Source organism: Peromyscus leucopus, chromosome 12 (genome assembly GCF_004664715.2).
Source record: "Peromyscus leucopus breed LL Stock chromosome 12, UCI_PerLeu_2.1, whole genome shotgun sequence".
Classification (NCBI taxonomy): domain Eukaryota; kingdom Metazoa; phylum Chordata; class Mammalia; order Rodentia; family Cricetidae; genus Peromyscus; species Peromyscus leucopus.
In genome coordinates this window covers 50872430-50899577 of record NC_051073.1, presented here as the reverse complement: position 1 = coordinate 50899577, position 27148 = coordinate 50872430, and the positions used below count along the sequence as shown (strand labels likewise).

General features: G+C 39.9%; 1 protein-coding gene across 3 annotated transcripts; it reads right to left on the bottom strand.

The window, feature by feature from the left end:
• Positions 1–465: 465 nt before the first annotated feature.
• LOC114694956 (OX-2 membrane glycoprotein) lies at positions 466–26945 on the bottom strand. Of its 3 annotated transcripts, XM_028872062.2 has the most exons (6): positions 26780–26945; positions 19592–19673; positions 16163–16489; positions 13904–14176; positions 11504–11647; positions 466–1777 (listed from the first exon to the last, which is right to left on the bottom strand). In XM_028872062.2, the coding sequence occupies exons 1-5, from the start codon at positions 26789–26791 to the stop codon at positions 11505–11507; spliced, it is 837 nt and encodes a 278-aa protein (XP_028727895.1). In that variant the 5' UTR covers positions 26792–26945; the 3' UTR covers positions 466–1777; position 11504. The 3 variants fall into 3 exon arrangements, with proteins under 3 accessions (XP_028727895.1, XP_028727896.1, XP_028727897.1); XM_028872063.2 differs by lacking the exon at positions 19592–19673 and having other exon boundaries at positions 26780–26944; XM_028872064.2 differs by lacking the exons at positions 19592–19673; positions 26780–26945 and having other exon boundaries at positions 13904–14171; positions 16163–16344.
• Positions 26946–27148: the final 203 nt, after the last annotated feature.

The following is a 27148-nucleotide window of genomic DNA, read 5'->3' as shown; positions in this document are numbered from 1 at the left end:
CAGTACTAATGGCTCCATGTGCTTATGTATTTTTCCTTTTAAAATTTATTTTTTTCATCTCAAATATGGTAGACATCAAGATATATAATTAATTTTAGGTAGAAATACTTTGTGGTCCTCAATAATGTCTTAATGATGCGAGGGGTGGGTCCTGAGGACACTATGCTGAAGAAATGTAGCTTTCACTCCTCTGACCCAGCCCTTATTCATCTGAGGTGCCAGAGACACAACAAGACAGAGTGCTGATTCCTACTGTGCATGAAAGCATCTAAGCTAGTCAATGAGTGACATCTGGTATTTAAAAGTAAAACAAGGGAGCATACCGAAGAAGCTCCATAACCTGTAGAACCATGTCAAAAGATACCCACTTACAACAGCTCTCACTGACCATATCAGAGACATCCCATGAAGAATCTTGTGAGTAGGCAGAAAGGTCAACTGAGGATTTCACATAGAGAGAGAAAATCCAGGTGTTATTCTTTATTTCTATATTTCTCAAGGGAATGCCACACATCAAGTATTTATTTAGTTGACACTTTTAATCGCTCAGTAATTTAATACAAATATAAGAAATGATACAGAATTAAATAACACATGAAAAGCATACCAAGTATATAAATATTCAATTCAACAATGAAAACAGCTTACTCTTGAATTCCTAGGTCACTGTATAGAGACAGACGAGGCAAAAGGTACAGAAAACAACTTCACTAGTCTTGTCAAAGGGTTAGGAATGAATGGTTCACAATGTCTTTAGGGCAAAGGGATTGTATTTCCAGAGTTGCCTTCTCTTTGTGAAAAGTTAAGTCACAGAAATAGAAGCTAAGGGAAAGAGCGCATATACAACTGACTGATGTACAGGAAATTGTTACGCATCTGTTTTCATAATATATTATCCTTACACTAGGTGGGATTTGGAATGGCCTAAAAGAGGGTGATGGTGTGGGTTAAGTGGACAGGAAAGCATGCTTTTGTAAAGATGTGCACTACTGGCTAAGACTAACAATACAGCCTAAGTGCTATAAAAATAAGTTAGACGGACACGTTACAGTTGCCAATGTTACTTCACACTAAATTCTGTTCTATTTTCATCATAGTAACCCTCATAGAAGCACACGGAGAACAGCAGGGGGATCAAGGATTCTAGCAAGGCCAACAGTTAGCGGAATAGTAGCAGGTAGTAGACTAGATACTCAAACAACAGGGAAACACACTTGTGGACCTAAGAACAAAGCAGAGGAGGGAGACCAACAGAAAGGCAAAAGGTAGTCTCAGAAGTTCTTTGTACCCCTTCTGTGTTCTTCTTTTCATTTCTTCCTTTGCTTGGTCTTCATTTTTCTTTCTAGAATTCCACCAGGTTTCAGACTTACATGGCAAAGTATTGGGTCCCACTCCTTTCTATTTTATATAAGGACGAGGAAGCTCTGTGAGGTAAATTGACTACAGGGACTCTTTTTTTCCCTCTGGTGGGAGCCCAAGTCAGCCTGAGAGCTGGCTTGGCTCTGGTGATTGTAAGTCTGATAACAGCACAACACTGCATTGCTCTACGAAATCAAGTCCTACAACAGACCTGAGGCACACGACTTCCTCTTGGAATGCAAACACTGAGGTCTTAGGACGGCAGCAAAAAGTCAAATCCCTCACACGCTTGCTTCTGCGTCTTTTGCTCTTTTTTTGGTCCCACAGAGAATGACCTTTTCCACCTGCTTTCTTTTCACATCAGATTCAAGTAGACCAGGGAAAAACTTTCAGGGTTCTGTATGATTTCTCTAGAGCTCTGGATGAAAGAAAGAGAAGTGTGTCAGTGTTGGACATTTGTAACTTCTCTACATACTTGAAGCAAATAACAACAGAAAGATTAAAAAACAGAAATCTCTTAGTGTATAGTTTTTCTTTTCCTTCCCTTCCTTTTTTACTCTTTCTTTTTTGTTGTTCTGTTTTTAAGATAAGTGAAAACTCTGTAGCCGAGGCTGTCCTGGAACTCACTGACTCATGTGAAGCCTGGAACAGCCTTGAACTAGCGATGATCTCCCTACCTCCTTGGTCTCCCAAGTGCTGGGATCACACACTGGCTGGAAGAAGACACTTCTGACCCCAGTAATGGACTTAGGGAATCACCTAAGACTACAAAGAAAGGCACATGTTCGAGAATGCCAAACGATCATTGAGTGTCTCACTGAGACCCCTAAACTTCGTTTCCTCTGGGTTGTAACTTGCTGGACATAGGTTGGGAATACTCATTAAGGAAACAGAAATATTTTCAAGAGTTATTAACTTTCTAGCACATAAAGTGGGAGGACAGCAGTCTCCCCCACAAGGAATGTACTAAGTGAGACCTGGAATTTAACCTCAGTACCTCCCTTCCTCTCTGCACTCTTAGGTCATTTTACTAGATCTTCCAAGATTATGCATATTTTAGATACCAACATTTTCAGCACCATTAGATACCAATGGTTCATAAAGGCACTACCTTCCCCCCCAACATGGCTCAATATTTTAATATAAGTTAATTATTATAATAAAAGGAAAAGAGCAGACATATATGCAGTAATTGATTTTTTTAAATTATGGTACTTAACAGACATGCAATTACCTTGTCAGGTTGTTATCATACCATCTATTTAGTCTCAACAAACATTCACTTTACTGCAGATTACAGGGTAGGCTTTGGATGGACAACCCACCTTGGACCATGCTTCATGTAGGATTGTTCTAAAATCTTAATGGCTTTTTTTTCTTTAAGATTTCAAATTTGTAATTCTTTTGCTAGAGTTCAACTATCTCTGCACTCCTCCATGGCTGGCTTCTTTTCTGTTTCCAGGTCCTTAGTATGATCACCACAGAGAAGCTGTCCCCAGAGTATTTAACTTAAATAAGTGACTCCTGTTTCCCATCCATTGTATGCCATATATGGTTTCCTAAGATATCCATTTTTACTTTTTCATCATTTCCTTATCCACTAGTTCATTTATGGTTTCTCTGTCTGATATATATAGAGATATAAAATTAATAAATAACCAGCCTTCCCATCATCCTAGTCCCCTTCCCCCAAAAAACAACAACTCAGTTTAACCAAAATAATTCTACATCTTCAAAATGAAACAAATTACATTTCCAATATCAAGAAGTCAGTGTTAGGCATCATAAACTCATTCCAGCATGTATAAATTTCTGCCATATATACCTCTGTCTTTTCTCCCTTCTCATCTTATCTTGCTCCCAACTTTTATAAACCTGCTGGTGAAATTAATACCATGTGCTCTCCCTTCCAATTACTCCCATTCCTGTGTTCAAATCAATTTCTGAATTCTGATTCTTCAAACCCAGCTTGCTGAAATCCTCACATCCTTTTCTCTATTCACCTCCTTGAGATTTCCTCCTTTTTATCATTTGTGCAACTGATGAAAAAACACATTGATAAAACCAAAAAGGACCACAGACTTAGTAATAACAAAAACCAGCACTTATTATAAACTTACTATGACACAGTGATATGAATGGAGCTTTAATGATGTAGGCCAATGGCTAAATTGATGGTAACTTGAAATTAACCATAATGAAAACATTTATACTAAATAATTTGGCAAAAGCAACTCTACCAACTATTGCCTAAGCTAGTGTTGATTTTTAGCATTTTTCTAATTGCATGCATTTTTTAAAAATATTCACAGCATTCTTATAATTATAGTAATTACTCCTACTTTCTTAATGCAGAGAAAGGAACATAGAGATGCTGAATGGTTTGCCCAGAGGTAGAAATAGGACTTTATTGCAATCACCAAATAAGTGGTTATAGTTGCAAATAAAACAATGATTGACCAGAAAATAGCCAATTTTGTATGTCATTTATAATTTCCTTTGCTAAAATAGACAGTTAAAACATTAAACTATGGAAGACAGGAATACTATTGTAGAATTATTTCAAGCAGCATGAAATGAATTTCAGTTAGACTGAAGTATGAGGTCCAATGACCTATTGTAATTCATGATGACTCTAGTAACAAGGTTGTAAATATTCTCATTATAAGAAAAGTTTGAAGTATAATAAAGAAGTTCTATTCCTTAGCTTGATTTGTTCCACTCCACAATTTGTGCATACATTCAAAGCATGATATTATATGTTATTTATACAGTTTTGTCCATCTAAGAAGTAATATTAATATTCAAGTTGAAATTATTAGTACACATATTTTTGAAGATGAAAAGCCCCAGTAATATTTAGTAAAAATAAATAATCTTCAAAGGATTTACAAAATACAAGACTAATCTTTTCTCTTTGTTGTATAAATATGAAGGGACGGTTATACATTTTACAAACCAGGGATCACAGAGACTCTTAGAATTGGGAGCACTGACAGGCCATGGTGAGTTCTGTCTGGTTTGTTTACTAAAATGAGAAATAGGCTGTACTGTGGTGCTTTTTGATCTATAGATGCTTCCATAACATTCTATTGTGGAATATTATTTTAATATGTGTTAGGTTTGTTTATGCTGTGGCACATTTGTTAAATGATACAAAGATGTGCTGCATTCTCTTATATTGTATTTGTTTAACTCTGCAAAACTGTGTTACTGAGCCTGTCTAAAACTCCTGATGGTCTAATAAAGAGCTGAATGGTCAGTATCAATGAAGGAGAAAGGATAGGTGTGGCTGGCAAGCAGAACATAAACAGAGGGGGAAATCTGTAAGAAAAAGGTAGAGCAAGAGAAATCAAGGAACACGGGGCTAGCCAGCCAGCAGCCTCACAGCCAGTCACAGAGTAAGTGTGAAAGTAAGATTATGGAAGTAAAAAAAGGAAAAAGACCAGAAACAGAAGGTAGATACGACAATTTAAAGTTAAGAAAAGCTGGCAAGAAACAAGCCAAGCTAAGTTTGGGCATTTATAATTAAGAATAAGCCTGTGTGTGTGTGTGTGTGTGTGTGTGTGTGTGTGTGTGTGTGTGTGATTTATTTGAGAGCTGTGTTGTGGACCCCCCAAAAGAGCTAAAGAGTAAAGGGTTAAAAAAACAAACCAAGAACATTTTGGTGTCCAACGTGGGTCTAGAGTAAAACAAACAAACAAACAAACAAAACAAAAAAACACACACCAACAACAGAAGATTGTATTAAAGTTGTAGAAAAAAATCTCCAAGAGGACATTCCTCTACCTGTTACATTGAGGCGTGTGTGTGTGACAGAGAAAAAGAGAGAGAGAGAGAGAGAGAGAGAGAGAGAGAGAGAGAGAGAGAGAGAGAGAGAGAATGGTATTTATTGTCCTGTGAGGTTTTATTTAAAGAGCTACTTTGTATAAGGGCTGTTGACAACAATTGAGGCTTATTGGTAGGAGTAGTAAAGAGTTATAAAGAAAATACTCAGGTTCTTGAAATCTACAATGGCTTCATAACATTATTCTCTCAATGTTGGAGACACAGAAATCTTCATTTTTTTTTTTTTTCTGTTTAGGCGGTCTTTGACTATATATCCCAGGCTAATCTTAAAATTGAAATTCTTTTGTTTTATCATTTCAGTTGTTGACATTACACACATGTGCTGTCTTGCCTAGTCAGAAACTTCCATCTTATTAAGTTACAGTAGATGGGAAAGACCAGTTTGGTCCTGTCTAATATCATGATGTATGGAGCTGAGTGTAATATGTTTACTTCGCTCGTACAGAGAATCCAATTGGACTTACCTATGACTAAGATATTAGGGCTAGTCAGAAATACTTGCTGCTAGGAGGGGCATATGAATAGAGAAAAGCAGGAAGTAGGTAAGAATTGAGGTTCCCATGAAAAGAGCCAGTGTTGGTAATGTTACAGTTAGTGATGATTAATAAAGAACAGAAAGCAGAAGTTACCGTTTTATGTTAAAGACTTGAAACACAAAAATCAATTTTGAAAAATATTGTAAACAAAGTTTTGTTTCGTTGGAGGGGAGATAAAGCTTGAATGAGAAAGCCAAAGGGAAGTGTTCAGAGGGTCTCACCATGTTTTGATGTTCTTTGATACAGCATGACCTTGAACAAAGCTGAGGCTAAGGAATTGTGGGTATTGGATGCTCATACTCAGAGGCCAGGCAACAGCTTCTCTCCACTTACTTCAGCCTGTCTTTGCATTTGTGGTCGTATAGCAGCAGTGTTCTATGCCATCCCCATCCTTATTTCAGGAATGTGGGAAGGTCATACCTTACATGGAAGAGGAGGTTTTTCTGTGCAATTTAATTACTGGCCAGAGACACAGACAGGCCTACTGCAGCCACACATGTTTTTATGAGGGTAAGAGGGAGGCAGGAAAGTCAGCGAGAAACTCAATCTGAGAATGACCTAAGTGGCTATCACTAGCTCTGTAGACGTAAGGGGGTATAAAAGCAATGGATGAGGTCAATCTGAAATACATGGCTAAATACAGAAAATAGATTTTCTTCTAGAACCTGCAGTTCTAGAAGGATAGCCTTGAAGACACCTTGACTTTAGCCCAACGACTCCCGACTCCCGTGTGGGGCTTCTGACCTAAAGCATTGTAGGAAAATGAAACATTGTGGTGTAAGTCACTAAGTGTGTGATAATGTGGTAAAGAAACAATAGAAAACACAGTTTTCCTTGGTTAAGTCATTTGTGTACTTTTATCAAGTATCTCAACCTCTTCCAGTTTAAAGAACATAAATGCGGCTTCCCTAAGAATGTGGGCTAGACATGTGGATCTGTTCAGCCAAGCTTCAGAGTGTAGTAGACTACACAGGTGAGGGGCATGGCAGTTCCGAAGAACGCAACTGGTGATAGACATGAGGGAAAGAACATAAGCTGAAATTCAAAACAACAACATTAGAGGATTACTAGCTTAAAAATTTTCTAATCCTTCCTTGTTAGTTCATTAATTTGTCTAATAAATTACACTAATGTGGACAGGTGATCTCTTAAAAAAATCCCCATGGCCAAACAGCTAAGGAGATGGATGTCCATTTGAGAACTAAACTACCATTTAATTGCTATGTTGAAGATTAAGATGGTTTTACTCCTGGAGATATTCTTGATATGGAGTATAACTCAGAATTTAGGTTACTCATGTCAAGATGACTTTAGGATGTTGGAGAACAGCAAAGAATAGTTTCATGCAAGAAAACCTAGGCTTTAAGAGTCTGATGGCCAAGAAATTAGCGATCAGATTATGTCATGTCATTTTAGAATGATGAGTAGCAGTTTTACACATGAAAAGACACACTTTTTTTTTAAAGGCTTGGAGTACATCTTTTCCTGCAATGCTAACCAGAATAGTTACTTAAAGGCTCCTCATTGCTTTACTCATATAGAGTATCATATTCTTTCCTAGGGCTATGAAGATTCTGGGATGGGATAGGGTTTCTCACTCACCCAGCCCTTTAATCTGGAGAGCATGAGCATAATTATTTAGCAACAAAGATTCTAATTGCTTTATTAATAAATGTTCTTTGGATTTTCTTTCCAACTAATGATGAATTTTATCATCACAAGTTGTTCACTGGATATCTTTGTTCCTTGACATAGTAAGAGCTTAAAATAGGAGTCAGCACATGCTCCTATCCAGAAAATAGTAAATAATTAATATGATTATTATACATTGCCCAAAGCCCATTCATAGCTCAGGTTACTAGTAAGTAAAGGAAGTCTAGATAAATATAAATATTACGTGGTTAAAAATATACCTTTATATGAAATAGCTAGCACTTAGAAAGTGAAGTCTAGAATATATGTCTCACACAAACACCTGTGTTCTTTTGTTTCCAACCAAGTCTTCAATCAATCAAACCAAAGTAAAGAAAATAGCTTAGCAACTCAAAACAAAGAGTCGTAACACACAGTAATATCTACAGCAATCTGCTCCAAAGAGGACCCAGAATTTCATTCATTGCTGCCTGTTGAGAAATGCAAGACTGTTCTCACCCTCATATTTACCTTCGTTGTCCTGTATGGAGAAGGCATGAACTTACATCATCGAGTTTTACTAGAAGGAATGATTATGGGATGGTAGAAAATTTCCCTAGAAAACTTCAAATTCTTTCTCACTTTCTATTTCAGTAATAAAATTTTGGATTCAGGAAAACAAAGCAAAGCAAGCATGTTCTTTAAAGGCTTCTTAGTCTCATAGAGGTAATAACTGTGATGATCCCTGCTAGGAGTGGTGTTGAGGATGGCCTAATAACTACCATATCTTCCTCCAGAGCACAGGGTACAACAGAAAAGGGAGCACGGGACATTGTCCTAAACTTTACAGAATCACAAGAAGAGTAAGAGGTAGGCTGGCCTCTATGCAAAGGCAACATCAGTTATTACAGATTCCCCCTCTGGGAAAACTAAATTTGTTTGCACTTTTGTGGATAATAGATTGTGATTGGGATCTAAAATGAGTTTTGTTTTCGTCATTTAGCAAACAAATGTTGGCCTAACTGGACACATTCTTACTGGCTACTGAGCCCTCCATGGAGATGAGTCTGTTCAGATTCAGTAAGTACAAGCATCTTTAACTTTTCTCCTTATCTTCCTTCAAAGCACACACATACACACACACACACACACACACACACACACACACACACTCACACTCACACTCACACTCACACATACATACACACAACCCACACACACACATTCAGTTCCTCTTTCTCATTTCCTCTTGCAGGTTCATAGCATGGGTTTTTGGGTCGTTGGGTTGAGAACCCTAATGCTGGCTTTTGCCTAACTGCATTTCCTTTCATATCTAAAAGTTTTATGACCTCAAAAAATGAGAGGAAGAAAAAGTGAAAAGATAGAAGTAAAGGTGGGCAGGATGAAAGGCAAAATGCAGAGCTGTGCCTCACCTCAGAAACTTAACTACCAAAACTCATTGCTTGAAAAAAATGGCAAACATCACTATATTCTTTGACTTGTTTGTTTGTTTCTCACAACTTTCTGCCTAGCTTAAAATTTGGTTCCTTGTGAACCAGCATTTTCTTGGCTCTGAGAAACTGAGCTTCCAAAATAATTGACACTGGTTTTAGTAGCTTTAAATATACAGAATCAAATCCTATGGCTGTTAAAGTTCTAAAATCTTAATAAATTAAGTTACTCAAAATATAAACATTTAGAGAAACTGACTGAGTGGCCATATGTCATGTCAAAATTTGTCAACAAATGGCAATCTGAGTACTCACAAGATTCAACATGAGCAGGGGTATTTATTTATTTATTTATTTTCCTTTTATTTTATTTTACAGTACCATTCAGTTCTACATATCAGCCATGGATCCCCTTGTTCTCCCTCCTCCTGTCCCCCTCCCTTTCCCCTCAATCCACCTCCCATTCCCACCTACTCCAGGGCAAAGCCTCCCCCAAGGACTGAGATCAACCTGATAGACTCAGTCCAGGCAGGTCCAGTCCCCTCCTCCCATATTGAGCCAAGCGTCCCTGCTTAAGCCCCAGGTTTCAAACTGCCAACTCATGCAATGAGCACAGGACCCAGTACCACTGCCTAGATGCCCCCTAAACAGATCAAGCCAATCAACTGTCTCACCTATTCAGAGTGCTTGATCCAGTTGGAGGCCCCTCAGCCTTTGGTTCATAGTTCATGTGTTTTCATTCATTTGGTATTTGTCCCTGTGCTTTATCCAACCTTGGTTTCAACAATTCTCGCTCATATAAACCTTTCTCTTTCTCGCTAATTAGACTCCCGGAGCTCCACCTGGGGCCTAGCCATGGATGTCTGCATCCAGATTCCTCAGTCCTTGGATGGGGTTTCTGGCACAACTATTAGGGTGTTTGGCCATCTCTTCACCAGAGTAGGTCAGTTCTGGCTGTCTCTCGACCATAGGGGTATTTATTTTTTAAGTGAGGCAAAAGTTGGACACAGACATAAACTGCCTCTTTTTGGTATTTAGCAATTGTATTCCTCAGATAATCTACAACTTGCTTAATGAACCAAGAAATATTACTTTGTAAATATCCCTGTCTAGGGAAATTTATCTTGGGCTTAAACAGATATAACTCTTAGTCAAAATGAACTTTAAGAAATGAATTTGAATACTTTAGACTTTTTGTTTGAAACACAGATCAGTTTACAATGAATGTAACTGACAGGAAAAGTTCCTTCCCTGTCAGGAGATGGGCTGGGATCCTCTCTGGGTTAGGAGAGGGTCAGGACAGCAGCACTCTAGTTCTAACCTGGTTAGGAGAACTGCCCATGACCTTTGAGAAGGAGGCTGGGCTCCCATTTCCTAATGGAAAAACTGAAATGTTTGAATAAACAGAATCAAAAAGATTTCTGCCTTTGATATCATGGGGACAGCTTCATGCTCTATGGCTTATGTTGATATGACATGAGATTGTCTGACCTATAATCTTGCAGATGGAACAAATCCTTTCATCTACTTTTGAAAAAAGATCAGCGATATTGTAGCCTCGTTGCTTATTTTGTAAATTCGTATGAATTGATCTGGTGTTGATTTAAGAGTTAGGCAAGATAATGTGGTCAAAAAAGTTGTGAGGACAGGAAAAGTAGTCCACGAGACATAAAGTGAAAAGGAAAAGAAGGTAGAATTTGAGGGATATTTTTAAATCAAATTCTAAAATATTACTCAAAACCAACATTTGTTCTCTTTCTTGACCCTGAAGATCAGTTATCTAAGATGGAAGAAACTCTCATGTTACCCCTTCACCCTAGGAAATCCCCATTTCAAAACAAAAAATTGCAGCTTTGTGCTTAATAATAGGTTGTGCACAGCCTCCAGCAAACAAAGGAATTTAATTCTTTCTCAAAATATAGCTCATTTCTTTTGTTTTAGTGACAATCTTATTTTGTGATGCCTTACATTGTCTAAGATTTGGCTGGCATTCATGAAGTACTGAGTTACAGTAAGAGGAAGAGAATTGGGAAAATACCTTTAAAAATTTATTCATGCTAGCTCCATATATTCACTCATTTAATACATGAACATTTATTGAGAAACACACACACACACATATGTATATAAATGTTGTAAAGTTGTGAAGAGATAAAGACAAATTCCCAGCTGGAAAGGCAGGCAGAATAATATGAAATACCAACTATATGTGTGAATCACTTGTATACTGACAGTATTTGAGGCATGTTATATGTATCATATGTGTATCATAGGAAGTACTAGTTAATGAATGATGGTATGAGGGCAATTTTACAGTCTCTTAATTGGTCTGATGACTTGTGGTTGCTGTAAAATGAGAAAAGTTTGACCTTTTTAACTGCTAGAGAGGTCCCTGTGTGGGTGCCATATTCCTTTATTTAGCTTTACCAGATCAAACTGTGATCCAATCAATATTTTCCTACTATCTTCCTGAGAACTCTTACTCTTAACTGATAAGATAACCTTTGAAATATTCTGGAAAATGTAAAGCAGAAATGTTCACTTGTGAGAAAGTGAGCTTAGAGCTTTTCCTAAACAGCCTTTATGTATTTTATCAACAAATAAACATAACAGTGCTGTTCCCCCTCATTCATATATTCAAACAACCCCAAATTATTACAAAGGAAAAGTATTTACCTTATTTCATCCTTTGCATCCCCTGTGACGATTCCCCTCGCTCCTGATTTCGGTGGCGTTTCCAGTATAATAAGATTGAGATCAGGACCAAAAGAATCACCAGAGAGACAATGCTTAGCAACAGAGGAACCGAAAACCAAAATCCTGTGGGGGAACAAGGGGAGAAAGGGAGAAGGGAGTCACTCAGAAGAGGAGGCCACTAAGCAAAAAGTGAGAAAGCTACAAAGCCACAATTATCATGACTTTTAATGACAAGTGAGCTCTGACCTAAAATTACCCTAAGTTCATACCTAGTTATGTCTATAGCCACAACCTCATAGGATTTGTAAAATATTTAGATATTAGTAACAGCCAACATACTTCATGCAGTTACATATAATAGGATTTTTGCCAATGTCAACTAATTTAATCCTGAAAACGTTCCCGAAGTGAAATGTTATTAATATCTTGCAGACTGAAAAATGAAACCACTCCTAACCTGGGAGGCTAACTGAGCTCAGTACTAGGGTAGAAAATATAAGAGCCAAGGCTTAGTCAAATCTTTTTGCCTTCAAGACTCATACTCTTTGCCATAGGTTACACTAAGATGACATGTTTATTAAAGAAAAATTTAAATATGCTGGGAGTTATCAAGGGGGAAAATCATGAATCCCATGATGCCAATCATTGGAAGTAATTCATTCAATGTTTTATTGCATTTCTTCCAATCTATCTCCTCATTACTAAATCTTTTCCCAGGATTGCCCAATGGAGCTCAGCTAAACTCTGGTTCCCTGGTGTTAATAAAACAAAGGGAAAGGAAGCATCTAGCACCTTCTCTATAGCAGAATTTTCACAACCGAACTGAAAGCTTTTGGTTTGTCTCATTTCCATGGTTTCTAGAGCTGCATGTACGTGTAGTGCTCTCGGCATCCTTAGTAAATGTTCACAAAATAAACAATTGCTGTGCAAACCACAGCCCACATTTCATGTTATGTAAGTCAAACTCAGAATTCTTGGAAAAGAATTTCCTTTTCCAGTTCTTGTTTCTCAAGGACATTTGCTCTTGACCTTGGCTGATCCTAAAGCTGTCTTCACAAAAGTCCAAACGCAACACCCAAGCCTTTTTGCCCAAAATTGACATAAATTCCCAATTTCTAACTAGCCTTGAGATTTTTAGGGAGCCCAGATACTTCTGTAGGAGCTACTTCCTGGAGGCCATTGCACAAGAAAGTGACATGGCCAGTTCTTCCTGCTTGTACCGATTGCAACATGCCCCTACACAGCTGCCATCATTTTAGGATGCTTATCACCATGTGCCAATTCCAGAGCTAGTGCTTCCAAACTACAGAAAGCCATGTTTGTCAAGTTCTTCACTCTGAAATCAAGCCCTCTGTAGTCACTTACACATAATTCTCACACCTTGTATCCATGAGTCCCAGAGAGAGTCATTTGGAAAGGATCATCCGAGAGACTAGAAAAACATGTGAATGGTAAGCAGTTTCTCTTGAAAGAGTAATGACCCTTCAGACAGGGTCATTCAGTGAAGGTTATCCAAAGATTTCATCACAAACCGTGAGGTCTTCTAGGACACCTTCCTAATCCTCCAGAATGATCTGAGGACCCATATCCTTCACCTTTGGCACTTTCATGGCTTTCTTACTGGAGTATTGAGCACACAGTTTTGTAATTGCCTAGAAAATAGTTCCATGTTGATAGGTATACTAAGTAATATGATGTTTCCCATCTACCCTTTCTGGTAATTTTTCCTTCAGTTAGCTGTTGTGCAGTCCAAAATCATAAAAAAGAAATCCCAGAAAGAAACAATTCACAAATTTTAGCTCGTGTGCTATTTACTTCAAGTAATGTGATCACATTTCACATCACCTCACCCACCCCACAAAGGATGTGAATTGCCCAGCATATCGACACTGTGTGTGCTAGCCTTCTGTCAGTCATGGAGTAGCTGCCTTGATTTTCAGATCAATTGTTTTTTCACCCCATGCTTATATTCAATGTTTTTTTTTTTCTTAAAGGGATTCTAAATACAACTGTTTATTAAAGCAGATTGCTGTAATTGTGTTTTCTTAATTGGTGTTTGTTGATCTTTTAACATGCCTAATTAGAGAGTCAACTTAATAATAGGTAGGTAGGTAGGTGTGTGTGTGTGTGTGTAAAGCATATAGTTCAACACTCTCTGCAGCTTCAAGTGACTACTGGAGGTCATAGCATGTCACCTCTGTGGATGGGGAGACTATAGAAAAACTTGCTTTACTTGCTCCTTCAGTTCTTTCTACACTTGCCTCATTCCCTCTCTAACTGTGGTCTTTGCTGAGCAGTTGAAAGCCTCGGAAGAACACCACCATCTTCCAGGTGCACAAACACAGAAGTACCAGTCTCCCTTGACCACCTTTTGCTTACCTTTGTCCAGAGACTGCTTGTAGTCAATCACAGTCCCCAGGTATAAAACCTGACAGATCACCTCCTTCCCAACCTGATTCTTGGGGTCTTTGACCCGGAGGATGCTGGTGACAGATGTGGTCCCATTTGAATGGACGTGACTCTCGGTACTATTCTCAATTCCCGTACCAGTGCCCTTCCAGGCGATGGCAGGGGCTGGGCGGGCAGTCGCAGAGCAAGTGATGTTTAGGTGGTCTTCAAAATAGTTGTAGTGAAGGAATACTATGGGCTGTACTGGGACAAAAGAAAGAACAGAAGGCCTGCCGTCAGTTAAGCACCTCGCCTGGGTTCTGCGTTTTCTCACAGGGATGAGGGAAAGATCCTTCCAGAAAGACAGTGGAAGCTAGACAGACAAGATGACAGCAGCAGAGTCCAAACCTTTCATGAGAAACGCCATGTCTGTAGTTTGTCTCTAACATGACTGGTTAGGGAGAGAGATGAAGGCATGAAACAGTATTTTTCTCCTCCATACAGTGTAAGTCTAATCAGTCTGTATCTTATATGTGCACAATATCTTCTAGTAGGTGTTTCTCAGGGATGACTTGACACTATCCCCTAAACAGCACCTCTGTATGTGTGTACTCTGCACCTATCAGGAGCACCAGGCAGGGCACAGCTTCCAGAGCCTGGTGTTTAGAGAAAAGGCCATATTCGGCAAAAAGCTGAATGAGACAGAGAAGAAAATGACTGAAAAAAAAAAAAAAGGTTTGGATGCAAGACATACTTAAAATGCAAACTAGAAACTCAGAGTTCATAACAAGGAAAATCAGAGAGCGACTGTTGGAAAGGCCTCAGGGATCATCTGACAAAGTAGGGGAAATCATTTGAAAGAGGAAGATATAATATTCTCACCAGTTTCAACTTGTTCTCTTTGTAAAGGCCTCCCAAGCTCACAACTTCATTTCTGCAGGAATGCAGACCTTATTTTTGCCAACCTGTACAAACCAAACCTTTTATACTTGGCTTCAAAGCCCACAAGTTAATTAGAAGCCAGTGGTAAGTGAAAGCTTGTGTGTGTGTGTGTGTGTGTGTGTGTGTGTGTGTGTGTGTTCAAGAGACAGTTTAGATCACAGTAGCTGGGGGAGTGGAGCTGGAGAAGGGTGCCCAAATTCCAAGCAGCAGTAAGTGCTGGCAGAGAGAAAAGTCAGGAAAAATGAACATGATAATTATGAATATGACAGAAAGGGCCATTCATTGTGGGTGAGAACAGGACTTCCAGTTTGGAGGTTAGAGAGAAAAAATGAGAAGGAGAAAAAAAAAGAAACACTACGGAAAATAAAAAGATTCAGACGAGAGAAAATATGAGAAGCCAAAAGGAAGGAAAAGAAGACAGGAAGGAGGGAGTGAGGAAAGGGTGAGGAGGAGAATGAAGGAAGGGAATGAGAAACATAGAGGCAGAGAAGTGGAGATCAAGAAGAAAGCCTGACTTACTACTGAGAGGCCTACCATAGACAAAGTAAGTAGAAGTCCTGCACCCACATTTCTCTTACCTAGTGAATCCCCTCCTTTCCCATGGCCAAGTCTCTCAGCATACTTAAGGTCTTGCTTCATGTAATGACTCTGCTCTGACAGGGTTTTCTTCTCCCTCCTAAAACTATCACCTCACGCGCGATGTTACAAAGTGATCCTTAGTCCCACTTCCTAAGGCTTCATCACAGCCACCGGTCAGCAACAAGGAACTAATCTATGCATATGATGTGGTGATACTAAGCCTGGGGGATGCTCAAAGAATGCTTTGTACCCTGTTATAGTCTCGGTGGCATCAGTCCATTACGAAAAGCCTCTGCTGGCTGTGCCCTTAGTAATCCTGAAACAGCTTCCTTGAACTAAAACAAGCCCAGGTTAGACTAATCTGCCTCTGTCATGAGGTCCAGAAATTGTCAAGGGCTCTAGAGATAACACATTGCACATTGGCTTTCCAAACATCCAGTCAGAAATCAGATCACTGCTGTGGAGAACTTGTTGCCCACATCATTGTCTTCAATTTTGGTGACAGCAAGACCCCAGAGAGAAGATAGTTCCAGGCAAACACTTTATTGCAGTGCCTAGGGCTCTCCAAATTCTGTGATAGCAGCTACAGCAGGGGTGAAAGGCTAAGTGCCTTCTAGTGAACCTGTCCATGCTTACGACACAGAAAACCCGGGCACTACAAGCACATTCCCAATGCGACCGGAAATAGTATTTCTGAAAAGGGGAGAATGTATTCTCAAAGACTCTCACCATAGAGGGTGAGGCAGGCTGTTCCTGAGATCTTCCCAGCAAGAAAAGTATTGAAGAGACACATGTAGCAGCCCTCATCATCCAGTGTTGTGTTCCAGAAGGTGATGCTTGTGTTCCAGAGTCCCAGCTCAGTGATGTTTACCCTGTCTTTGTATGCAGGTTGGACTACAACCCCATGGGCTTTGCTGTAAGTGACCATGTTTTCTGGGCTTACGGCTTTCTTTTTCTGCCATGTCACAATCAAGGGTTCCTGGGATAGTTTCAGAGAACATCGTAAAGATGCAGGTGTGTGCAGCAGCTTTCTTTCATCCTGGGTCACCACTTCCACTATGGAACAAAAAAAGAACATTTCTATTTTAGAATCTTATTACATACAAACATATACACACACACACACACACACACACACACACACACACACACACCACATGTACTCCTGGTCACAAATAAAATATATGCTGAAACTCAAATATGGAAAAGAGTGAAAAAAGGCAGAGGAGAAACCAAAATGTATGAATGTGCCCATATGTTAGCAGAGAAATACGTTTGTTTGACTTTTAGAAGCAGAGGCAGAGTATAATAGCAAGAAAGTGCTTAGTAACCAGAAATTGTGAAGAATCCCTGTGAGTTGGAGACTAAGGGGAATGATTGAGCATGAAAACTGCCAGACAGAATAACATCATTTGGTGAATTCATGCTTAGTGAAGTATGGCCAGCAGCAATGAAGGGCCAATGGGCAACAGACTGAGTGGACAGTTTAAGCAATGGTTTCCGTGCTCTACACACACACACACACAAACACACACACACACACACACACACACACACACACACACACACACCCCACAGAGAAAGAGAGCCCCGGGCTGGAGAGATGGCTCAGAGGTTAAGACCAGTGGCTGCTCTTCCAGAGGTCCTGAGTTCAATTCCCAGCAACCACATGGTGGCTCACAACCATCTGTAATGAGATCTGGCACCCTCTTCTGGCCTGTAGGCATACATGCAGGCAGAATACTGTATACATAATAAATAAATAAAATCTTAAAAATAGGGAAATGTAATTTTTAAAAAAAAGAAAGAAAAAAAGAGAGCCCCACAGAGGGCTCAGGCTCTGGAAAGCAAGACTAAGCACAGACACACAAGGAGAGTGATGGAAGGATGATGCTCTGAGAGGTTTGATGTACCCAACATGATCAAGAGATTCTGACACTCAATTGATAATCTACATGTTCCCTATTTTCATTAGATGTTATGGCAATTATTTCTTCTCTAAAATGCAGGCCACTTATACGTGACAGGTGACTTGATGTATTAGAGTCCATGTAATAAGAAATAACCAACAGCAAATTACCAAACATTTGAGAAAAGGGATATAATAAAAGAGGAGTAATAAATGCTATACCCAATAACTCATATCAAATGAATCCAGGCATCATAAATCAATAAGCATTCTGGCATGAATATGGGTGAGTAAAGACAACAATGTAAATGGTAGAAATTAGAGATCTGGAGAACAGGAACTACAAAATCTCAACCAACTGTTCAACTTAGCAGAATGGCTGCCACTGAATGAGGAATTAGTAGGCCAGAAGGCCTGACTATGGCATTCCCCCAGAATGTCACAAATTGGGGTATTTATAGGCAAAAGATTAAAGAAAAACTCAAAGAAAAGACTGAAGCATTCTGACATTAGCCCAATAGCACTTTTCATGTGGAAAAACAAAAGACCTATAAAATGAGGGGAGCAATCCAACATGATACAACATATTAATAATAAAACCCATGTACCTGACAACCTAATTCTGAGATGTATAAAGCAAACAGTTCTGCAATTACAATAGCACCTTATAAATCCATAGTCATAATATTAGAGTTTTCTATACATCTCTCAGAATCTTTAATTCCATAATATTAAATCATTAAGGCAAAAATTCAAGTATCACACAGAAAATTTAAAAATATGTTTACATGTGGCTTCATATTTAATTTGAAAGTACCAGATTTATATATCCATCATACGTTTTTATATGTATGGATATATATTGCTCAGATATGTACATTACTAAGTGATAGAATGTATAATCTTTTCAAAGCACATATAAAATATTTCCCCAAACTGAACTTGCAATTGGCCTTAAAAATTTACTCTTTCTGAACACTGTCTATACTACAATAAAACCAGAAATTCCCCCAATCCTTTTGAACTCTAATTACAGTTGAACTCATAGCAAGACTCACAAATTATCATAATCAAATGATAACCAGAGCATAACGCACTAAGCGTCTGTAAAACTTAATAAAGTATTTCTCTGATGGACAGATTTGATACTAACTACATTTATTGGGAACCAAAGAGATTGAAAATGAGTAGATGCCTACTTTTCCAAACCTCCTCCTTCCCACATCAAACAACAGCAGGGAATTAAATAATAAAATGATAGACAATGTATAGACTTGCACAAAACCTATAAAATTTGTTCTTTATGGGTAACCAAAGAGAAGAAATACTAACAAGTATAAGCATGAAATAGAAGGCCATACAAACATTCCCTAGAGATTCAGAGAGCAACAGGACATGGCAGTCAATATACCCTGGACCAATGAGTGTTATCTAGCTGGTAATTTGATGATGGGAACTCCTTAAAGGTAAGGGACGTTCTGCAATGCAAAACCCAAAGATGAGGTTGAGGTGCCCTCAACCTCTTTTGGAGATTTTACATATTGGAAAACAAAAAGTGTTGCTTTTAGAATGCAGGATGGAAAGGAGATCAAAACTAGAGTTGAACATGTGGGAAAGCCTATGCTTGACTGCAGAGGATATCCCTGAGTGGAAAAGTATTCTTTGGTGCTTGTGTAGATTCCTTTTCCATTCTGCTTCTCAGTCTGGAAATATCTCATGGATATGGTGGGTGTGAAGTCTACAGTCCTCCGTGTGCAGTGCCTTCCCCAGGGGGTAATGATGAATGACACCACACCCAAAGTGATTAGAAACAACAACAAAACCAGCATAAACTGAGCGGTGACCTCCCTTAAACAAGAAAAATTAGGAAATCCTAATTTTTGCCTTCCAGGAAGAATATATCTGTTCCTTCACTCCAAATATCCCAAGATCCTTAAAATCAACTTCAGGGAATTGTTTTCCAAGGTTCCCTTCCCACTCAGTTCTGTGGGTGAAAAAATGACATCATATTTCACTTGGGAGGGGATGTTTTCCTTAAGTCTGGTTTATCTACTGGAACATCTTCTGAATTCCAATTGTCCCAATACTTTGAAAACAAGAGCATGGGAAGTGGGCAGAACCACTCTCACTATTCCAAGGTTGATGGCATGCTCCAGAGTTCATGCAAATGAGTGGGCTAGCCTAGCACACACAGGAGTGGCCAGCCTCCACCCCAGAGTGTCTCCGGGTGAAGAACTGAGCATCTTTACCTTGAGCTGTGCACAGCGCTATGGCTGCCATGCCCCAAATCAGGCTGTAGGTGGAGAGATGGCAGATAGGTCTCCTGAACACCTGAAGACAGAAAGCAAACGATAGAAATGGGGGTTGCGTTGGGGCAGAGGCGGCAAGGCGTCCTTGTCATACCTATTTCAGGAAATGGTGAGGTCCAAGTGTTTACCCAGAAGAGTTGTGTGGAAACAGAACCAAAGTCTATAAATGGACTATATAAATAACAGAGTACTCAGGATGTGGGGAGGAAAAAAGCTACAGGGTGGCTCTTTCATCTCCCTGGCAGTGTGAGCCTTTCATTTAAAGCTACCACTGTCAAGAGCAAAGTCTTGAACACACAAGCTCTCTGGGCCAAACTGCCTTAAGTTTATAGAGAAAATACATAAAATTCAGATGCCAGACAACTTACCCTTCCCAAATAATCGGCTGCTGTTAATATTAAGGACAAAACACAAAAGGAAAAACACTTTTCAGAAACACATGATTGCCTTTGGACTTTGCTGAGGGAGACTCTCCTGAAAATGTAACCAAAATTTTAAATACTTAGAAACTAGTACTAATATTAACTTTGTTTATTCCTTCATTGCTTTACTTTTCTGTATTTGGCCAGGAATCCCCTGATTTGATGGATACCCCAGTACTATATATGGGAATGTTATTCTGGGCATTGCCTTGCTAGAGACAGAACGTACAGATGAGCTATTCATTATGGTTGCCTCAGAATCATTTCACTGTATCTAAAGTATGTTCATTATAAGGGATACAAGCAGAAGATGGATGCTTTTCTATATTTCTATGTTTTTAATTAATTCATTATCAGTGTGTGTGCGTGCATGCGTGCGTGTGTGTGTGTGTGTGTGTGTGTGTGTGTGTGTGTGTGTGTGTATGGATGGGGGGGTTGCATGTTATCCCATATGTGTGGAGGTCAGAGGAGTTGAGGACAACTCCATGGATTTGATTTCTTCCTTTTACTTGTATGTGAGTTTCAGGGACTGAACTCTTGTACAGCAAGTGTCTCAACATACTGAGCCATTTTGATGGCTATAATTCTGTGTTTTTTTACACTGAAGGAATGTAGGACATGCCAATTTCCTCTGTAATTTTCATGGACAGAATTTTATTTCTATTTCACGTTGCCATTCCAGCTGGAGGCAGAAACTTTATTTCAATAAATGTTGTACCTTCTCTGTCCACTCAGCCTCCCACCACCCCAACACTCTACAAAGATCCCAGTCTCTGGCGTTACATTTGTACTCCTGGAACTTGTAGGGGCTTATAGCACACCGAGCTACAGCGTGGGGTTACCAGGTTTTCATTACAACCATTTTCTACCTTGTGTTCACTAAGACAGCCAGATAGTCATGTTTGCCTCAGTCCCCAAAGCCATCATTGAACAGCTACAGCTTCAAAGGCAAACTGCAGTTCTCTTGGGTCCTTGTACACTATCCCAGGTTGCTGGGCAAAGGACATTCATTACTGCTCTCTCTAAGCGCCCATGGCAGGCACTCTACTATGCTGCACCGCCTTCTTTTGGATCTCAAGACCTCTGCGCGGGTTCTGTTTGTTATTCCCTACTGCTGGTGGTGAGTATAATGCTCCTTTTTTTCACACATGCTAGTGTCTGGCCATAGACTCTAGTCAGCCCTTTCTTTCTCCCAGTCTGGAAAACACTTATCTTCCCAGGGTCAGAAAAGCTGGTTCTTCCACCACCCTGGAATTCCTCAAGTCTTTGTGGAATGAACTTTCCCCTCCTCTTTCAGCCTGTGGGTTTTTATAAGCTTGAATGTCTAGGCCATTGTTATTGCAAAACTTCGTTTTCTGAAACTTCTCTGCCTTTTTGAGATAACATTCTTCTTCTAAGGTAGTAGGTACATGACTGATTTGAAAGACCAGGGGACAGGAATAAATGACTGGATTAGACACATATGAGATAAATGTATCAAAATATTTATTTCAACTTTTACTTTGCATTAGGTCACTGAACTTCTAGTAATCATAAAACTAACATTTATTGAACACATTATGTACCTGGCACTGTTCTGAGCACTTGAGATCAACTACTTTGCCCAACACTTCAAGGGCCTATGAAGAAGGCATTGTTAATATCAATGCTTGCACAATGAAGAATGTGAAGGAGAGCTATTAAGTGGCTTTCCTCAGGTATCATAGTTAGGAAGTGGTAGAGGCAAAACTCGAACCCAGGCACTGGCTACAAAAGTCACAATCACAACCACACCACCACATAGCCTGCCCTGTGTACAAAGCCTTGTTGATTTTAGAAATTAGGCACCAATATAAAATTATTTTGTACTGTCTGTCTCAAAACCATGATTGTGTGGATTGTCAAGCTCCTGCTGATTTGTCAGGATAAGATGATCACGTTTAATGGTGTTTCCAGAGCCAAGCAATCTGACAGCCATTATGAAACTGGCTAGAAGCTCCCACCTGATGCCTCACGGAGTCCTAGATGTCCATGTCCTACTACTGGGAGCTCATCACCTGCGCACATACTCTCAGACCTCATATTGCTGTGTCTCCTCCTTGCATGTCAAGCTCTGCCTTGCCAACCCTTCAATCTTTTCTAATTGTCCAGTTCTTTTGTACATCTTCCTTCTGCCTAAAATGTTCTCAATTGAAAGAATCAACGGAATAGATGGTTAATAACTTTATGAATGACAGGAAATTAATCATCATCCCATCCCGTGAAGTGTTTCTTCTGGACTTTATCTTCCAGGCAAGAAAATTTCACTGGCTGTCACACTCTTCTCCTTCTCAGACATTTAATTAGTCACTTCACACAATAAATTCCCCCATGTGAAGTCCTTGCTTCTTGTTCGAATACCCTGGCCTCATCTCATGTCACTGGGTGTTTTGTCCTGGTTCTAATTGAATGTATGTTCAATTCTTTTTATTAGCATAATTACTTGTACAGAAGGGTAGGTTTCACTGTGAAACTATCCTGCATCTCTAACTGAAACTTTGCCAATACTTCTTTCATCATCCATTGAGCTTGATTTATGTAAGGAACTGTGACAGGTGCTTGGGAGATAGATAAAGTAGATAGTTTCCTACTCTACTAATTCATTTTACATATTTATAAATATTTATATGTTATTAAAGTAATCTTCCTTAAATTCTTCTTTACATGAGTTGCCACTTTCTTTTTTCATTTTTATTTATGAGATTTTCTCTCTCTCTCTCTCTCTCTCTCTCTCTCTCTCTCTCTCTCTCTCTCTCTAGGAATATATGTATAGATATCCCTAGACTTTTCCCCAATATTTTGGTTACCTGTCTAGCATTTCCCTCAACCCTTCCAAAGACTGTCAATCTCTTCCTTCTTCTTTGTGAATGGGAAAATCTAATACTGCAGTATGGTTTGCCAGTTTTGAAACTATCTCTCACAGAGGGCATTGGGTTCCTGGATTTGGGACATAGACTTTGTACATAGAGTCTGTCTGTCATTTGACTCTTTTTTTCCTCTGGACCCACAGGAATGTCAAAATTCACCAAATCCAGTTGTTTAAACAGGGTATTTTGACCACATTATCCTTGCTGCAGCCTATTGCTACAACAAAGCCAGAATGGACATCCTATTCTGAATTTGTATATTATTAGTCCTTGCTTAGCCATAGCTTCTGCTACCATGGCAAACTGAAGCTTGTTTCTAAACCATTGGACCAAAACCACTTGAATAGCCTTAATTTGGGGTTTTGGATCAGGGTGACTGTCAAAGCATGGTTTATCATTTGAGGGACTCTCTTCTCTTCATTCTCTAGGTGTGCCTGAATTAACTCCAGCTTTTGCCATGCCTTTTAGATACAGTGACTTCAAGAGTTCATTTTTCCACACCACCTCTAAAGTGGGTCATTCTCGTTGCCATAAAATGTCTCTTTGTCTTATGATATCTCTTTTCCTGTGTGCTTCAGGTCAGATGGTAGAGGAACAGAGTAGAGTCTTTTAAAAAATGAGCCATGGTTGGGTGGGGTGAGATAGAATACCATGTAGCTTAGGCTGGCCTTGAATTTGCTATGTAGCAAAGATAACCTTGAACTGTGAATGCTCCAGTCTCTATCTTCTGAGTACTGGAATTACTGATATGTGCTGCCACACCCAGTCCTAGGAAACATGTGTTTGAAGATCTGGAAATAATTTCAATTTGCCACAAGGATTTCTATTCCCTTCACTGCTCAGTGGGAGCACCCCAATTTTAATGTTCTCTTACTTTCCACTATATGGAATTGTTGTTTTGGGTCATGTATTCCCTCTTACAAAATATCCATGACCTAAAACTTAATGGCTTAATGGAGAAAGTGTTACTGGAAGAAGTGACACACCAAGTCAGGACATCTGGCATGTCATGAGCATTAATATCATTACGTAAACTTGAGTTTTCCTAATCAAGTGCCTTCACAATTAACCGAGAAAGATCAATACTGTCTTCCTTCCTAAACCCAGATAGCAAAAGAAACCTAGTTGTCCTGGCCAGGGTCTGTGGTCTGGGATCATAGAAGATGAACGAAGTATGTCTAGCTTTCCTAAGGCCAATTGTACCCTGTAGGTAGGTGTGTGTGTGTGTGTGTGTGTGTGTGTGTGTGTGTGTGTGTGTGTGTGTGTGTTGGGGGGAGTGATAGGAGGAGGAAGAGAGAAAGAGAATTGTGGCATTACAGTCAGGGAGACGTGGCTCTGCCAGCACCCACTGAAAGTGCCATGGACCCTAAACCTCCATCACAGTCCTTCTCCTCATATTCCTGGTGATCTTTCAGGATGTATGCCCTGAAAGAGATGAGATCTCATCCCTGTGGCCATCTTCAATGCCACCCCATACCTGAGTGCTTTACTATTGCCCCAGTCTCTTAGACCCCACAGAGAGGCATAAAGGTGTGTGCACTGATATCCATCTATATGGCATAGTTGGGTTTCCTAGCATTCTTAAGGCTACAGGAAGTTAAAAATCCTGTCATCTGAGTGATGACTATTGTTTGAAAATTATTATTTGCATGGACAATTTGTTTTGGGATATTCAAGTGTACCATGAATATGCCATGACTACCACCTCGTGACTCCTCTTGACTTCATTGGCTTAAGGTTTACAACAAAGTCACTACCCCTTGGGAAGTTAAAAGTGATGAGCTTCTTAAAAGGATGCAGCCTCTACAATACCTGCTCCGCCTCCCCCTTTTCATGCTCACAGACACCACCTTCAAAGGGGCTTTAGCTCTGAAGTGCCTTAGGGACTTCTGGAAATTTTTCTTTATATTGCTGAGACTGTTCTCCATCCTTCCTTCTTGTGCAGGAAATCTCTGCACCAAAGGGGTCAATACATTTTACTTTCCCTTAAGGAAACCACAGGGACAGATTATGGTGTGCTAATTCCACAGCATTGTTTTTACCTATTATACCTTACTCTCACAAAGAAACCCAGGCCCTAGCAAAGGCTGAAATAAGAAAATTATTATCTGGCTTTTGTAGTGAAAAATAGCTGTGTTTTAGGATAAGAGAGAAAGCAAATGTACATGTAAGACTAAGGAGTGGGTCCTGGGTACGGTGTAAAACAAAAACACAGATCCTGGGGGTAAGGAGTTAAGAGTGAGGCTTCTCTGTTAGAAATCCACATTGAATTTATTTATATTCTTCTCTGGTTCATGCAGGATAATGGCAGCCTTTCTGTTTCTCAGAGAGGGAACATAAATTGCTGCATGGTAACCAGGGCAGACCCCAGCCTAAAGTGAATGCTAGATATATTAGGTAAGACACATTATTTAACCTCTCTGGAACCCCGGGGGAAGATGATAGTACTAATCTCAGGGTTAAATGGAGCATAGGTAAGAAATTGAAAAATCACAATGTTTCAATATCTGTAACTTCTCAGTGCTGACACATATTACTGTGGAAAATTCCACACCTGACATCATGTGATGGTCATAGTCACCAAAAGGAACTGTATAATCATGACATTATCTGAGGGTCTGTATATAAGATCTACATGAAATATGATGAGTCTTGGGTCCCCCTCCCAGGAGATCTCATTGTGCAGATGCAAATATTACAAAAATCTAAAACAGCATTCTGAATGGTAAAGATCCCAGGAGCCTGTCTGCTGCAAAAAGAGCAAATCAATGCTGCTCTCATATCGCAGGGTTATGATAACAATTCCACAGTTAAAACACCAGTACAGTGCCCAGAATTTAACAGATGTTAAAAGATTAACCAATCATGAACTGGCTAGAGAGTCCAATTATGAAGACAAAGAAATTCTCTTATAATTCTTACCCTGGAAGGTGGATGCTCATTATAGCCTGGGTCTTACCTGTCACCTACGCACCTGCTAGGTATATAGATTGTATTTCCCTATTCTTTCTAGGTCTCAATTTGTATCTTCATTACAGCCATAGGAACTTGGGGGAAAAAGAATGAACCTTCCTGCCCATTTCTTTGTAAAACAGGAAAGCGATTCCTTGTTTAAAGATTAAAAGCATCTGCCAGGCGGGAGACATCAGCTCTCACACCACCATTCTCCTTTGTTAAGGAAGGTAAAGCAAAAACCGGCCTGTGGTCTTGCCAGCCCTATGAAAAACAGTACCTCGGGGTTTTAGTTGCGTTTAGATTTTCACCCAATTCTACCAGTTTCGCGTGTATAAAGAATAGGGCATATGCCCATCCATCCTTTTTTAAAATTTTCTGTCTTGTAAACAGTACTGAAGACTCAAAATGTCGGCCCCCTCTAAATACCCTGTCTTTTAATATAATCACGGAGCTGACAACCCTTATGGAAGGTTAGTGCAGAATTATTGGATGCTTCATGGCTTCCCAGGCAAGGGCCAAGAATGCAGCAAGAAGCAATATCACTAGGTTGTTACCCCTGATGCAGATTAAGGACCAACACAGGCAATACCCAGTGCTACCCCCTCCCCTCTGGGAGCCATGGGGCACTGGCCATGTTTTTCTTCGCAGTGGAATCTGCAGCTAGGAGCAAAGCCGCCCACCCCGTGGGATCCGCGATCCTGGGCTTTCTCCCGGCCCATGTCCACTTAAGGCAGTCCCAAGTCCCGGACATCTTTTCTCCAAGGAACAGATTCTTGCGCCTCCCTCTCTGGCTCCCGGGCTCTCCCGAGAGCCATGGGTTTCAGATAGCCCATTCCGCCCTCCTTCTCATCCTAGATTCCACTCACCAGACTGCCCATCGTTGCTTTGGGCGGCAGCTAGACACCAGCTTCTTGGGGTCTGGGCTCCTCCACTGTGGAAGGTATCGCAGCAACACCTGTCAGCAGTGGTACCACCATTCAGCAGTTCAGCGCAGAGCCCCACCGCCGCCGCACGCAGACTCTAAAGCTCCGTAAGGACACGCCCTCCACCCCCCCATCCTGTCCCCACCCCCGCCACGCACAGACCCAGGTTCTCGCCCTTGCTTAGAGCAATTGAGCAAAAAGGTGGAAAGATGACTGTATATGTATATTGTTTTCGTTTTCAGTTTATTTATCTTATTTTGTACGTGAATGAATGCTTTGTCTCCACGCACATCTGCTCATCATTTGCCTCTC

Coding starts and splice junctions, on each gene's coding strand:
- LOC114694956 (XM_028872062.2), bottom strand. Junction 16,490..19,591: donor AGCGCTGTGCACAGCTCAAG/GTAAAGATGCTC, acceptor TTTGTTCCATAG/TGGAAGTGGTGACCCAGGAT. Junction 11,648..13,903: donor CAAGCAGTCTCTGGACAAAG/GTAAGCAAAAGG, acceptor GTTCCCCCACAG/GATTTTGGTTTTCGGTTCCT.